Raw genomic sequence first — 17327 nt, 5'->3', positions numbered from 1 at the left:
CCAGCCAAAACCCTCTGTGGCCACCAAGATAAAAGGTAAAAATGACCCCAGGCCCTACGTGGTGCCCTTTTTCCCCTACCCCAGCCAACACCCCAGACTTCTTCACAGAGGTGGGAATCCCTATTTTCACCCCTCAGCGATGATGTGGAAGGTCTGGAATACAGCCTAGGCTCAGCCATGAGCCAGCAGCTCCATCCCCTGCAGGACCCCCAGCCCAACCCCTGCCCGACCCTTCCCTGCTCTCTGTCATGACTACGGTGAGAAAACAAACTCTGTCCTGGACAAAACTAGGAGAGGCAGTGGAACAATGCATTTGCCTTTAAAATGCCATGCTGCTTTACAGCACATTAGAGATTTGCTTTGTAGCAACTATTTTCTGAGGACAAGGAGTTGCTATAACCTGAAAGAGCTTTTGGTAATGAACCCAGTTATTATTCAACCTTTTCTGTTTGTATATGTAGCATACATTGTTTACAAATTAACTAATAGCAATAGAAACTGTGTTATTAATGATTTTAAAACAATTTGACTGAGTCTATAACATAGGCATGTATTCTCTGCAAGTGCTTTTATCTTTAATAATGCTGACTGAAACCATACTAAAGGGAAAACTTCCTTTGCAAAATTTCCTCTGTGTTTCTTCTGACCTTGATGTGGTCTTTCCTAGACTTTTAGATCACACTTTGAAATCCTTCTAGTTACTTACAGTTCCTAGGTACTTCATCTCTTCTTGCCTGCAAAGTAACTGAGTGACTGACTTTGATTATATGGAGAAAATTGGTGTGGAGCTGTTTATAACACTTCAACAGTCATGGGCTCTGCCACGACATGGATAGAGTTGTTCTTGTAGAGTGAATTACAATCTAAATTTGCTTATTTACTTTTCTCCCTCCATGGAGGAAGAACACAATTTCAGAATAAGTGGCAAGGCAGTAGCATAGCTTGTATTTGTTCAGGATTCATAAAGTTGTATACCTGCTGTTGATTTTAACTAACTAAATAAATAGATCAAAAAATATAGTAACCTAGTGATCTGTGTTTCAGGATAAGTGCATCTATTTACTGGTGTGCTTCTGTTCATTAAATTAGACATCCTAATAAATAAATAATTTCTGTTGGATTGCTACATTGCTACAAATTATAGCTTTTTCCCTTGAGAGTTCAGGAAAGAAAAAAATTAAGACCTGACATTAGTTCATTTTTCATTTCATCTATTCAAATTTTAATAGCCTTGTTTTTAAAGAAATACTGAGTTAGTCTTCCAAGTTGTAGGAAATAACTTTTGAAAAATGTAATGTTTTACTGATTTAGAAACAGAATTCAGAATGGGAGAGAACTTAGACGGAATTTGATTTTCTTTCTCCCCTGATGTTTTCTGTTTGAACTATTTTTATCCCAGAAGGGCATTTATATTCTACTGTAGTGCACTCTTGCTTGGTCATTTCTGACTTTATAAAAATATATAGGATGGAAAATTAAATCAGCTGAAATCCATTTTGTATCAACACTGCTTGTCCCCAGGAGCACTACAATCAAATAAAAATACAGGGTGAGTTTAAAAGCAAGCTAAGTGTAGCATATTGAGCTAGTGGCTGACAAACCAAGGTTTCAATGAAATTTGAATCAGAGTATACTAAGCCCCCCAAAGCAAAAACTAACTCACTTTGAATGCAAAAGATGGAGACTGTTAAACTGTCCTGGGACAGTTCAACCTAGTATGGCTTTAAATGTAAAATGAGAAGAAATGCTCTGGCCCATGAACACTTCTCCACTTGGACATTAAGTAGCTGAGGGGGGAATCCTCAGTGTTGGGAACCTGCTGTGGCCCAGGGGTAGAGCAATCCCTCACCTTACTGTGCTCATGGATTCTGCTCTCATTTAGCTGCAGCTGCTGCTTGTGTAAAACCCTCCCACAACAGAAATTCATCTGACACAGAACTTTTCTCCCTAAGTCATCTCATATTTTCTTCACAGTGCCAGATGTTCTTTTCTGTTTCTTTCACTGGCTGTGAGAATTGAAGTTTAACATAAGCCAGTGCTAGCGGGAGACTCTTCTATTTGAGGGAATTCTTCACAAAAATGTCAGGCTGGCATGAGGCCACAGCCTTGTAAAAGTGCTGCTCACAGACCAGGGAAACAGACTTTCTCTGTAGGCACAGTTGGCCTTTTCCTGAAATCTGCTTCATACCAAGTGTGAGAAATACCCATTATGGAACATGTAAGGGCATGGATCATGCTCATAGTACTGTCATACCCGAGTCCTAATGGGATGCAGAGTGCAGAATTGAGGGATTCAGAAATCCCAGAAATGGGATTCATGAGTGCAGAATGAGTTGTCAGATGTTATTGAGAGGCCATTATCTGTTGTCTTCAAGAGTTATTGCAGCTGGGAAAAAATCTTGCATCCTGGAATAGAGCAAGTGTTGCTCTCACCTTCAAGTAGGACAGGAGGAAGGACACAGAGACTTACAGGTTATTCAGCCTCACCCAAATCTCTGGGAATGTGATGGAACAGCTAATCTTTTAAACCATCTCCAGGTACATGAAGGACTAGAAAGTTGCATTGCAGGCAAGTCATATGTGAGGTATCACAGTGTTTGATCCTGAGTCGATATCATTTAACATCTGCATTAATGAAATGGTCCCTGGGACAGAGCTCACCTTCAGTAATTTCTCACGTGGTACAAAAGTGGGAGGAACAGCCATTACACCAGATGGTTGTGCTGTTATTCATATGGACCTTGACAGCATGGAGAATTACACTGAGGAGGATCTCATGTAGTTCAGCAAGGAGAAATGCCAAGTCCTGTGTTCCAGGAGGAAGAACCCCAGGTAACAGTACACAAAGCAACTCTGAAGAGAAGAGCCTTGGGATCCTGGTAGACAGCTGATGGGAACATGCTGTTAAAATACAGATTTTACAACTATTAAGGAGATACCTCTGCCTGAATTAAGGTGCAAACAAGGTGCATATGCCAAAGTCAATAGTATGGATTTTATTCAACAATAAAATGTGAGGTAGAGAGATAGAAAGAAATAGAAAAGGAATGAAGGGGAAGAGAGAGGGGAGAAATAGAGTGAAAGAAAGAGATCAGATGGAATGATAGTCACCACCCATGGATCCAGCAGTATCCCGTTGATCCTCTTCACCCTGGGCATCTCAGTGGTGGGGGTTCCAAGGTCACTCAAAACTTCTCACCATTTATACATTTTAGCAAAAAAAAAAAAATTAATCAATACTCATTGACCACACAGTTCTCTTATTCAGTTGGTTAAATTATTCCCTCCCTTCCAATGCTCATTAGTCCCATGTTTGTTTCTCTTTGAGTCGATGGCCTCCTGTCTTGAGCAGGCTATGGTCTCTCCCCACCAGACCCAGCCACCAGCACAGCTGCTGAGCTGGCCTTCCCACAGACTCCTTGCAGTGAAACATCCTTCTCCCCAGCTTCATTTACCTCTCTTTAGACCTGAGATGACTGGACAATAGTACCACCTTTATCTTATCTCAAGTTCCTGTCAGGTGGATTAACTCACAGGCCAAATTTTGGGAATCCAGAAGGCCTATTTGAGATGGGAGAGGTTTTGATAGTCACAGATCAGTAGTTGCTTCTTTGCATGGTTTGCTACAGTGGCAAAGTCCTTCAGTGACCCTAACAGCATTTGAACAAATTGTGATCTTTCAGTCTCTTACACACACCCTCATGGCAAAGAAGGTCCACAGCACCCTGGGGTGCATCAGGCAGAACATTGCCAGCAGTTTGAGGGAGGTGGTCCTTCCACTCTGCTCACCCTTGGTCACACCTGGAGGGCTGGGCCCAGTTTTGTGCTCTGGGGTATGAGAGACTTCGCTGGAACAGGTCCAGTGCAAGAGCACAAATATGGTCACAGGACTGAAGCATATTTCTGTGAGGAGAGGCTGAGAGAACTGGGACAGCTCAGCCTTGAGACTCAAGGCAGCTCAGTATCTTATCAATGTGTATAAATTCCTGATAAGAGGGAATGAAGAGAAAGCTGGACTCTTCTTAGTACTGACCGCTGTCAGAAGAGACACAGATTCTGACAGAATGGGCACAAATTCAAACCTATAAAGTTCCACCTGAATATGAGAAGAGACACCTGTGGCCGATCAAACACTGTCACAGGTTGCCCAGAGAAGTGGTGGAGTCTTGATCATTGGAGATATTTAAAACCTGACTAGACATGGTCCTGGGCAACTGGCCCTGCTCACAGCAGAGGGGCTGGGCTAGATTATCTCCAGAGCTGCCCTCCAGCTTCAGCCAGTCTGTGATGACAGTTTAGTTTTGTGAGAATGAAAACATTTTTTAGTGCATACCTTTGCAATGATTTTTAGTAGACATACAAAATTATTTAGAAATCATTATGCATTTAAACACTAATAACAGTAAGAAATTTGTATTTTTTCCTTCAGTTTTTGTACCTGTCCAAGCTTGCGCAGTCTTAAAAAGTTTATTAAGAAGTGCAAAACATTTAATTCCTAAATATAGTTCCTACAATATTTAGTCCTGTATAAAGGCATGAACTGCTTAAATAGTAAATACCATTGCTGGAAAAATAGAGATGATTTTCAAATTATTATATTTTTTCCTTCCTTTATAGAAAGCTAAGAAAAATGTTTTAAATTCCTAGTGTTTAGGCTTGTAAAAATGAACGTTTGTGAAAGAGGATACTATCTACTGAGGTCTTGCATTTACTGTCTCTGGGGGAAACTAACTTCGGGACCAGTTTTAATTTCCAATGTTGTGCTCTAAGCATAAACATAGTGTTCAAATCAAAGGCTGGTATTGCTATAATTGCAAGTCCATAAAATTTGAGAAATAAAAATCTAAAGATTATGCCAAATTGCCCTTAACATCTTATACAGGCATTGTGCCAGTTCCATCCATAGCCAAATAGATAGAGACTCATTTACAGAAGCTGGCACTGAGCATTTAAATCATTTGATGCATTGGTGAAATGAACTTTAAAGTCTCTTTTAAGTCCTGTTTGTAACAAGAGAAAGGCACTGTGGTATATGCACTGTGAGATTCATGGTCCCTCCACCCATGAGTAGAAGAAACACTAATGAGTCTTGATTATTACCAGTGTGCTCAGGGTGACTAAGGATAATACAGCTGAGAAAAAATATCACATGATAGTGGTGGAGTAATTGTCCATACATGGTCCCACATAGATTTTTTTTAAACCTATTTACAAGTCCAAGTGTTGTTAAGGAGCACAAAGGACAGAATAACACACAAAATGGATCCTATCCCAAGCTATTTTTCACACCAGAAATGCTGCAGGTAAGTCAGAGCCAATAGGAATACTGACTATTTTAAATCAAATTGAAAAGTCTAATAGCTTGTTTTAAATTTTCTATTGAATTTGCAAAATTCAAAATAAAATTTCTATTTGCATACCAGTTGCAAATAAATAATTATTAGATATTGCCTGTTTATTGAATACATTTTTTAATACAAACACAGCTAAACTCAGTCTCAGTACTGTTGAGGTGTACATAAGGACATATGTATGCGCATGTTGTTATTTTCCTTGGTCAGTGTGGCAAATGCTAAGCAGCAGTGATTTCATACTCTTAAGACAGCTGCATAAATGCTATTTGTTCCAACAAGGCACTGTTGTGGACATTCATGGGAAGTGTTTGGATCAGTAGGAATAAGGACAGGAAATGTAAAAAAGCATTTTTAATAATCCGTTGGAATTTTTCAATAGCAGACAATAAATAAAAACAGTCCTCATTTCAGTTTTCCTCTGCGCACAAGGAATAATTAATGTTCTGGGAACATACTTCCTCTTCAGGGAGTATTTTCCAAATGGCTTAATGGGTTTAAGTCACCCTATTCCATTAACAACAGTGATCCAGAAGTTACAGGCACTTGATTCGATTTTGGTTGGATTCCTGAACTCTGTGTTTGACTTGTCAGCCAGCAGTTGTGCATGTGGTTGAGGGAGAAGGGGGTTAAGAAAAGGAAAACGTGCATTTTAGAGTCACTGTTGCTTCCTGAACATTATCTTAAATTTGGTAACAAAAACTCGATGAACCTAGAAAAGCATATAATATTGATTATATATATATATATTATTAATATATAATTTATATTTTATATGTGTATGTTTATCAGTAGGTATATATAAATATATTATATATATGATATAAGGATGTACAATTAGTATAAAATATGTAATACTTATATTGAAATAAGCTTGTTTTCTTTTTTACTCTTCCACTTGAATGATTGGTGAGCTTTCTTTCAGTTTTTATGGAACCAATTTATGAATCCTAGAAGAAAAAGCAAACCTTTCATGGCATTGATAAAAATCCCTCCCCCTTTGGTGAATCTTTAAATAAAAAGACCTATTTTTTTTTCCTCTCTTCTGAACATTGGGCAGCCTTCCAAAGCAAAATCAGTCTGTGTTAGGGTTCCTTAAATAAAAGATAGGATAAAACCACCCATATGGCATGTGGAAGAAAAGACATCTGAAAAAAAAAAAAAAAAAAAAAAAAACAACCCTAAGCATCAACTTTTCATTAATAAAGTTGGTATTCTGGAAAGAGGTGAGGGCTTTTCTGGAGGTTTTTACTACCTTGGAATAGGATACCCAAAGCAAAAATAAATTTAATGGAAAATATGCAGAAAAAATCTTGCAAATAATTTTGGGAAGTTTATCCTGCATCTTCTAAAATATGTTAGAAACTGATCTGTAATTACAGACACTAACCTAAAATCCTTTTGGAATTGAAGTTCCAGCACTAAATAGAAAATACATAAGAAACTCCAAGAGAATAATCAGTAGGGAAAAGATTTGGCTTGGTACTGATCACTGCAAGTTCAAAACATTGCTATCATAATAGGGATCATTATAAACTAAAGGTCATCATCTCTGCAGGGATAAAAATAACCCCAAAAATCCACTACAGCAGTGTTCAGTTTTCATCAAGAAAGCTGCACACAAATGAGGAAGTCTGCCAAAAAGGAACCAAAAGGACAAAGTGTGTGAAGGCAGCAAAGAGGCACTGAATTCTGAGAATCAATCCATACCATCCAAATGGATTGAGAACGACCTGAAAAGATGGGGGGCCAAACAAAATAATAAAGAAACCTATTTGAAGTAAAAATTCAAAGAACAAATTGTCTTGATTAAGATCATTAAATCACCAGAACCAGATGGCTGTTTGGTCAAGTGTTCTAATGGAAGTGCAAAATAGCTGTATCTATTAACAGCATTTTCTTATTTAAAATCAGGGGGCTTTAATGAGGAGGGATGAGGAACACACATGGTGACAATTTTCAAATAGTCCATGTGGTCAGGCCTGTGGATCTACAGACAGGGAAATCTGGGAAAGGATATTCTGTAGAAAAGATAACAATTTTGTAAAAGTAGGTGTGCCTTACATCTCCACCTGTGCCTTTAAGGAAACATGAGCATAATGTTTAAGGGGTTACAGGTTATTTGCTGTTCCCCAGGGATTTTAAGGATGTTTTCCAGCAAAGAAACTAAGTTCCAGTGAGACAACAGAAAAGGTTTTCTGGTGGATAAGTAACCAATTATCTGGTAATTTCCTGTAAAAGATGGAAAACAAAGAGCACAGGTCAGCTTTCCCAAACAGGAAGATGATGTGCTCCAGAAGGTCTACTCTGTCCAGCATGTACATAAATTAACTGGAAAGGAAAATTATTAATGCAGTGGCACATCTTGATGATACTCATCTATTCAAAGTACTAAAGTGAGGACAGATTGCAAACAGCTATGGAAAACCATCACAATACTGTACTGACTGCCAGCAAAGTTATGCAGATGAAATCAAATGCTGATAAATCTCAAGCAAAACATAGGAAAAGCTATCCCAGCTTTCTGAGTACAGTAATGATCTCTTCAGGCCTTTCAAACATTCCTTTAGCACCCATGAAAGAGGTCTTGGAATCATAACAGAAGTCTCTGAAAACATCACGTCAATAGTCAGGACTTCAGAAAGCCAAATGAAAGGTGAGGAATTACTGGAAATTACTGAAAAAGTAGAAAATATCATGGTGCCACAGTGTAAGTCCCTGTTGCTTTTATAACATGTATTTGGTAACATGTATTTGTATTTTATAACATGTATTGGAGGTGTTTGGGATCCCCAATCTAAAAACAGTTCTAACAGACTAGGTAACAAGGACAGAATAAATGGTGTTGGAGTGGGTTTGTCTTATTTTTCAGATGTCAGATAGCTGTCTGTATGTGAGTTACTTTCATAGGCTCCCTATATAGTCAATTAAAATCTCATTGTTTCTGTTGTTGCAATTCAGAATGTGATTCTTGCCATCCTACAGTAAAACCTTATGTTTTATGGGGTTTTTTTTCAACTCCTGGGTTTGATTAGCTGTGGACTATAAATGAACCATGTTTAAGTATAAAGACAACTCACTCAGATGTACATACCTTATACATACCCACATTTAATTAAATATATCTCAGTCTTTGCATTTTAAGCATAAAGAAGGAAAAAACCATGATGTAAGTCTTGTACATCCTGACACAGCACAAAGTCCACTAGGAATGGTTGATCTCTGATTCTTATGAGCTAAGATTTAGGGAAGGTCACAAGTGGGTCTCCAGAAATTGGTTTAAAAAGTCAAAAAACTATAACCTAAACGTTAAACTTACCATAGGATATTTTGCATCATAAAAGACTGTTAGTCCAAAAATCAAATACGTAATTCCTTGGAAAAGATTCCATCAAGATCTGTTTGACATAAAAATACAGATTCTGGTTCCATAATCTCTGAGAGTCATGTTGCTGAGCTGGAAGAATACGAGGGACAGGGAAGCTGATGTTTTCCTTTACTTTATTCCTTAAGCAATTGTATTGGCTAATATCAGACAAGGGACTGAGCAAGATGAGTTTTTCATCTGACTGATTATGGCCACTGTGTGCTCTCTAGACTTTTAGTATTTGTCTGGTTAGGATGTCTGTGGTATGTGCCTTCTGGAGTCCTTGCTCATTTTCCAAGGCATTTTGAAATATTTTCTAACAAGACTGTACGGATCATTTAAAATCCAATCTACCACCTACAGAATCACAAACCATTGAAATTCTGTCTTGCATAAGGACAGTTTAATGAAGATAATTTGGGGCTGGTTGTCCTGTTGCTGTTCACACTGTGAACTCATTTGAACTCTGAGCAATTTAATGGGTAGATCTCCTTGTGATAGTAATACACTACTACTTACTATGTATGTTGCTTTTTAAATTACCAGCAATATAATTCTTTAATTTTTTCCATATAAACCTGTTACATGTTTAGTGCTCTTTATGCAGAAGGAAAAAAAAAAACAGAAAAAATCAACCAGTCTTGTACTAAACAAAATGGTTATTAGAAATATAAATATTTCTGTAACATATTTCCAGTAAAAATTCTAAATTTCTACTTCTACAGATGCTTAGCTCTAGAACCGTGTAGGCTGACTAATGGACTGGTTGTCTGTGATAAATTATTGCTTAAAGAAGGCTTACAGTTGCTGACTTCTTAATAATACAGAGGAATATTCCAAATCTTTCTGTGGTTATTTTTGTCTTTTCTGTCTACAGTTTTCTAATTGTAAGCTTACTGGTATTAATTAGATAGCTGTTCATTGACTAGCATTCTTTTTTTTTGTTCTTGCTGTTTATCATGTTTGGATTTAGCCAGTTAATAAAAACACCAGCAAAAATTGAGGCTAGGCAATAATAGAATAGATAATATTGAATTTAAAGGCAAAAGCTGTGGTATTTTGTGCATTGGAATATTATTATCACACTGCAAAAATCATTATCCTTGCAGCAGAAAAAATTAATTAGGACATCGATTGAAGAGAAGGCAGAAGATGAGTTTTCTTTTTTACTTCCATGTCTATGTAATTTCTTTCAGTGTTGCTTCCATGCTGTAATCTTTCTGGTCTGTAAAATAGTTTACAGTCAAAAAACATACTGACTGATTATGAAAGATTTTCTATTTCATTTTAATTTAGGTATAATGGCTGTGTGATTACCTCATAATTAATGTCAGTATTTAAGTGAGATCAGTACTTTGAAGTCCACAATGAGGATGCAAATAGTTGGTCTGAAATCAGCCAGATACTTTAATATATGTTTAAAAACAAGTGTCTGATAAGGCCTGTGTGCTTTCCTTAAGCAGTGATGTTTTTCAATCAGAAACCTGATCCTAATCCCATACAAATAATAGAAAATTAACTTGATTTCGTACAGGAACTGCATTAAAGTCCATTGTAGTGTAGGAACTGATCTTTGTATGTATTGATTGGCATATACTCTATCAGTGTTTTTTTTATTTTATATGCTTATTTATGGTGTGTATGTAATTTTTATTAAATTTTACATTTATTATCTATTTTCTCTTATAAGATATCTAAATATATACACATGTGTATCTATATTTTATGCAAAGTGGCCATTGGTGACACTAGATGAGTGGTGTTCTTTCATCTTGGAAACGAAGCAACATGGGAGGATCTGAGTTGATGATCCCAAATGTAAGCCACAGAGTCATGACCAGGCACCTTGGGCCATGCAAATAGCAGATCGCAGAAAAAAAAAGAAAAGAAAAAAACGGCAGTAAAACAACCATTCGTGAGTGAAGTGCTCAGATAGCAGTGTATCTATTTCTTCAGCCTTTGAGGCCTTTGCTTTACAACAACACATGTCTACTTTTACAGCATGTTGTTTGTTCACTGAACTCAATTGCTAACTAAAAAGTTCAGGGTTAGCACATATATAACTCTTTAGGGTAAAACCAAACATGAGCTGTCTTCCTTTTCTTTGTATTTCAGGCCTTGCTCAGCACTGAACTGTAAATCAGTTCTCACCAGTACTGTCAGTTCTACTCTAGTAGTATAAAATTGGTGAGATGGGGAAGTCAACTGCTGTGTCATGAGCTTGATGTATGCATCTTCTTTCACTTTGTGGCATTTGCATAGTTCTCTGCACTTCTTTTATAAAATACACATCCCTTCTGATGGTGTATTTTATAGATTGATCATTAGAGTCATTCACTGTACGAGTACCACTTAAGTCAGTCTAACTCCTTATGTTGCAGGGTAATTTAACATAATTGATGGAAGTCAAGTCTGGTTTTAAAAGATGTTTGAGGAACAATTTTTCAGTGATATTTACCTTTAGTGCTCTTCATGGCATTGTATTGTCTATGAATGTCTTCATATTATTTACTGTTAAGGTTCACTGAGATACTAGATGGGCTTTTTTATCTTATTTTGCATCATTCGTTAATGAAAAAATTACTAGGCAATAATTTCAGGTTATTTGATGATCTAAAATGAGATGCTTGTGGTTTATATTAAAAATGCTGAGAGAAAGGAGCTATGGAGCAGACTAATATAGCAAGTAAATTATTCTGCAGACATATGGCCATAAAACACGATCCTGAGAATGACAGAATTTGTCCCTTAGAAATGACTCATTGTTACACTTTGACATATTTTATCACATTAAAAATTCATAAATGTCTCCTTAGAAAAGATAAATATGGAGCAGTAGAAGATCTACATAGAGGTTCCTCTCTTTGATAAAGTCATGGTGCCCTGAATTTACCCAGATACATCATGGAGACATCCTCATCAGGTGGTTGATTTTAAAAAGAAGTTTGTAACTAGCAGATTCTGGTTTTCAAATACATTACTGAAATTATTAGCTAAACTGCTTTTATGCATAGTTTTAAAGGTTATCTTAAAATAAACATCAATTTCATGTCGATTTTAAGTATGAGTCACGTAAGCCAGTTCGAGATGCATGGCAATTTTTTTTCTTTTTCTCTCCTTTTTTTTTTTTTTTTTTTAACTTCCCATTATTAATCTTTTTATTTTTAACACACACAATACCCATGATAAAACCATGACCTTATTGGAGTCTGTAAAAGTTTCATCCTTTCTCTAATTGTTGTATTTGGGAGCAGCTGTCTCCCTCTGTTTCCCTCTCTTAAACCGTACTCATCACTGCCATCCACCCTGACAGAACACAAGGGTGAAGCAGGAGACAAGTGTGTTCTGCAGGGCACCTCCCAGTGGGTGTGCTGGTTAGAAATTCAGCTAAACTGGCCAAAAGTGGCTATGAAGGTTCCAAATTCATAGCACCTTCTGAAATACCAGGCCTTACACTTGAGACTCAAAGTCCATATGAAGTTAGATAAACAGCCTCGTAACTGATTCATGACTGTGTGCTCTTTCCTTTCATCTTGGCATGTAATAATATCTTTACATTACTAATCAGCTGGTAGAAGAGCCAATAATTTTTGAAGTTAGTGCTCATATTTATTTACATTTATATTTGATTCACACAGGTTTATCGAGCAGAACTCGTTCCCCTGAAAGAAAAGGTGCATCATGTCAACGAGCTCGCTCACCGCTTCACTCCCTCCGATATTCAACTCTCCCAGTACAATCTCAGCTGTGTGGAAGACCTAAACACAAGGTGGAAGGTGCTACAGGTATATTTCACATTACTTTTTTCTTTATGGTGCATTTAAGTAGATATTTCTATTTCTCTGTGCTTTTTTTCCCTGTGGGATAGCATCAATGGCATACTAAGGAATGAAAGGAAGGAAAACAGGAAAATGTTTTGTTGTTACCATTCATAAATGCAGTAGACAGAGGCCCAACCTGATACTGGAGACGGTTTAAAAATATAAAGGGCAAGCCACATGTTTTGCACACATTTTAAAGATAATATGTTCTCTTCCAGAGAGCTCAGGAAACATTGTGAACAATTCACTTTTCACTGTAAATTATTGTTTTGATTTATCAAATCCAGATAGTTGGAAAACAAATCTTTTCATCTTCTCTGAAGATACTTGGAGACAATATGTCAGGGTGAGCAGTTATTGCTGATAGAACTTATAGTTAATTGAAATATTATGGTTTACTGTATTTTTTCATATTTACTTAAATGTCATCTGGAAGATACAGAGAGTAAGGTGAAAGCACTCCAGTAAATTTTTAAACACATCCTGAGGGGAAAAACATAAGTAACTTTGAAAGATTATGATACACTAAAGGCCAAGTTGTGACCATTGGAAAGAGGAAAAACGCATCTGTTCCTATAATATAATTTTTCTGCTTAAAAGAGATCAGAGTTTGAAATGTATTGACAGGCAGAGCTCATTTTGTTAGAAGAGAATAAAATAGCATAGACTGAAATAGAATAGATCAATTGGAACAAATATATGATTATTTAGGCTAACTACATACAAAATGTGATGGACACTCACACCCAATGGCACTTCTTAGAGTAATATGTATTTTTCCATCTTAGGGCTAGTCTTCTCTATGTAAGACCAGCACTCCAGTTAGATGTGATACCTTTTATAGAAAACTGAAATTTTGGCCATGTAATAAGAAAAGCAGAAATGAAAATTGCTTTTTTTTAATGCAAAACCATTGTCCTTCTAAAGTATGTTCCTGTTGTTTATTTCTGGTTTTACAGTTTTCCAGTATGTTTCTTTTTCATTCTGACGTTTTTTTGGGTTTATTTATTTATTTATTAATTGCATTTTTTTATGCTAATGTCACCGAAAATATCAAATTTATACTTTAGTCTTTCCGTATTTTTATTTTTGAATATATATTTCAGTTTATTTTCATATGGGGTTTTTTTACACTGGTTATGTTTTCTCTCAGGCTTCTCTTAATTCTTATTTTCAAAAAGCAATTCTTTTTGTGTTCCTGCTCTTCTCTGTCTTTCCCCATCTTGCTTTCCTTATTTCTCTTTGGGTTTTTCTTCTAAACTCCCCTTGTTTCTTTTCTTAGTTTACTTCTCTTTTTCTCCCTCCTCAAAGGTTAAATCTCTCTCTCCCCCCTTGCCATATTCCTAATGGAGAAAGTATTTCTTATCCATGTATCCCATTTCATAGAAAATATCAATGCAGGAAAATCATAAAACAGAGTTTTGTGCTACTGTTTGCCAGAAAGATACTCCTCCTTGGTTATATGTGGGGAAAGTGCAAAAAGACATAAAATTTATCACACCTGAAACACCAGTGAATTCTAGTGTTAGGAGAAAGCTGAAGAGTATTTCGTAAAGAAGGTAATCATGTCTCACTTGTTTCTTTATAAACACTGTGAACTCACATAAGATTAGAGGAGGAAATGTATCATCTTAAGCCAAATATTACAGAAATTTAATATTAAATTCATTTTATAATCATAAGGCCAACTGTAGTCATTCACTTGCAGTATTGCACAGTGGTTCTACAGTGAGATTATTGCTGTCAGTGAATAGAATCAAATATTCCTCCAGAATCTTCCCAGAACTTAATTTTTATTCCTGAAGTAAGGTATGTTTGCCATTAATTTACCTGGTTTGTATTCAATTTTAGTGAATATACTCTGGAGTATTACTGGTACAAAAATATAGACAAAGCACTCAACCACTCACAGACTCAACCAGTCCTGATTTTGAAGTGTTGTGTGGAGTGCATTTCATTAATGAGAGTTGATGCACTCAGCTCAGTCACTGAAAACTGTGTCATCTTCTGTGGACTTTGAGTAGCTTCATGCCTTTAATAGAGTACTTTTGATGCAAATATGCTGGTTATTTTTTTTATATTTTTTTTATTTTTTCTTAAACATGAAAGGAGATGAAATCTTTCCAACATTTCATCTCAGAAATGTTACGATGTTGTTATGAATATCACAAGGAGCTCTCATGTATGCTTCAAACAGTGTATGCAGTGAGCTCATCCTGGGACAGAACAAGTCTTGCAAACCCTTGCTTACTCCCAGTTGACATTTAGGGAGTCAGGAACCCCCTAAAACAGGTGGGAGTTATATCCATTTTACTTAGTTCACTTAGTTGATTGGTGTAACATTGGTCAAAGGGCAAAGCTCCTGACGTGAAAGAATTTGCAAGTATCCCACAGAGAACATAGCCCTCAGTTATCAAGAAAGATTTTTTTTGTTGAAATCAAACTTTCTTTGCTTTTATTTAGAATAATAATAAGCTGAAAAATACAGTAAGAACTGTATTTCATCCAAAAATATATCTATTAAGATATTTTGCTATGGTATTATACACTAGTGCTTTTACTTCTGAAAGGTAGTAGTTTGTGGATGGTTGTCTTTGAGCACATCAAAAACCTGGAGCTAAATCAGCCCCAGGTCTTTTCCAATCTAAACTTTTCTATAATTCTATGATTTATATATATATATATATCTAATGATTGCCAAGAAGCATAAACCCTAATTTCAATATCATTCCTAACTCCTCAGCTCATCTTGCACCAGTACCGAAGATTCTTCAGGATGTGGGAATTTGAAGGTTATTGTGGTGCAAAAAACATGCTGCCATTTGTTAGAAGGTCCAGCCACAGCTCTTATTCTGTTCTCTTGAAGAACACTCCCTGCTTACAGGAGCTGTGAAGAGCCAGCAGGCTTTTAATACCCCTGCAGACAGTTACCTGAAGTCACATCATCATTTTATTTGTATTCTGCTGAGGACAGGCTCTTTACTGAGCTGCCTAATGCACACTACTGTAATAACTATTTCAACAATTAGTTATTTTTAAAAAAACAGCCTGTTGTGTGTGCTTCACAAATATTAACTGATTTTTTCAATCTGTGGTGAGAAATATGAATGAACATTACCATCTGTATTTGTTAGAGGTACTAATATCAAGAATATGCAAGCCAAAAAGGAAATCCCTTCTTCCCTGAAATTAGTGTAGAGTTGTCACTATGCAGCTGGCCAGTGAATCTCTGAGTGAATGCTGTCACAGATATTCTGGGCAGCAGTCCCCAGCTCACACCTTGCTTTTTATAGAGGTTGGACACCAAGACAAGAAAGATGCAGCAAAATATAAGCTGAAATCAGCAGTGACCTACTGTGGCAGGTTTTAGGTTTGGGCTTTTTTTAATTTTACTTCACCGCTGTCTTTCATGCCTTCTCCAAGAAAAATATCCTACCAAAAAATGAAATAACAAAAATACCTATGGAAAAGAAATGTCTTTTTCAGGTCTCTTGCAGTTGTATTGAACCAAGTTCACTTTTTAAAATTGTATGCAGTAATGGTTTCAGGAAGTAAATTTCGTGTATAAACCATGGAATTAAAATTTGAAAGTGATGAAGGATATTCTCTCATATAATTTTTCTTAGAGAGAAAGGAAAACCTCTCTTGCTTTACAGTTCAGTTGTCCAATTGGTGGTGCATAGGATCTTCATAAACAAAAGCTCTAATCATGTATTTCAATTAGATATTGGCCTTAAATTGTTCTATATCATAAAATACAAGTAGAGTTATTTACTATTTAACAGTGAGTGTAAACTGGGGTTAAAGCTGATAGATCGACAAATGATGCAACAGTAGCAAGAAAGATGTTTCTTCCTCTGTATGAGACAGAGAATGCCATGTCTAAATGAATGGGCAATATAAAAGGCAGTTAGATTTTTATATTCTTATATTTATATTTTATATTTTATATTATACCTTTCTGTTATCTTAGCAGTTTCTCTTTCCATTGTGATATTTCATTAATTTTAATAAGTGATTTGTTTCTATTTCTTTGTTTTTTCCTCTTTTTAAAATTATATTTTGACATATGTCATCTGTTAGTAGCTGAAAAAATGGGAGAAAACTTTTCTAAATATAGGGAGCCAAAATTCTAGCTCAGTTATAGTAGTTAAGTCACTACTAAAAACATGGTGCTTTTCAGCCTTGGAATTTGAAATTAATTTGTAGTTGAAAACTTTATCTTCCAAGCAGAGGGAGATTTTGATCCTTTTTGGAAGTTGAGTTTTCCCATCAGACTACTTAGTTAAAATGTTGGCTTGTATGTTCCATGATAACAGGAACTTCTCCCAAAACCACAATTGTTACAGCTCTGTAATGGTCTCTTATTTGTTTAATTTGCTATCCAGTTGGCTGCAGAAGTCATAGACCCAAGCATTTTTCTTCATTTCTGTTAGATTGAGTCTCAAATTTTTTCAATGCTTGTCTGCAAAATTATGCATATAGAATTGATTTTTGCAGTGATTTGTTCTTTAGAAATCCTTCTTTAGAAATTCTGTAAGTTAGGGGAGGAAAGCCAACTGTCAGGATTGGGATTCAATTCTACTAATGAAGTCTGTGTCAAAAATTGGAAATATTCCTTCCTAAATTAGGAGGACACCTTCATTAGGCATCTTTAGAGCTGTCAGTGAAAGAAAGTGTGTAACTATAAACAGGAATGGTTATCATACACAGACATGACAACAGAAAAACTAATAAAACCTTACTAAATTTATGATGTGTGTGATGAATTTCACTTTGCTGGAAATT

At 36.1% G+C, this 17327-nt stretch overlaps 1 protein-coding gene across 4 annotated transcripts in view; it reads left to right on the top strand.

The window, feature by feature from the left end:
* DMD (dystrophin) overlaps positions 1–17327 on the top strand; it is a 767992-nt gene that overhangs the window by 600862 nt on the left and 149803 nt on the right. For all 4 annotated transcript variants that reach the window (XM_062488103.1, XM_062488102.1, XM_062488105.1 and 1 more), the window contains one exon: positions 12357–12503. In XM_062488103.1, coding sequence (XP_062344087.1) covers positions 12357–12503 — 147 coding nt within the window. The remainder of the gene's footprint in view (positions 1–12356; positions 12504–17327) is intronic.

Source organism: Cinclus cinclus, chromosome 2 (assembly GCF_963662255.1).
Source record: "Cinclus cinclus chromosome 2, bCinCin1.1, whole genome shotgun sequence".
Lineage (NCBI taxonomy): Eukaryota > Metazoa > Chordata > Aves > Passeriformes > Cinclidae > Cinclus > Cinclus cinclus.
The sequence above is the reverse complement of the archived record's forward strand: the minus strand, read 5'-3'. Positions and strand labels throughout refer to the sequence as shown.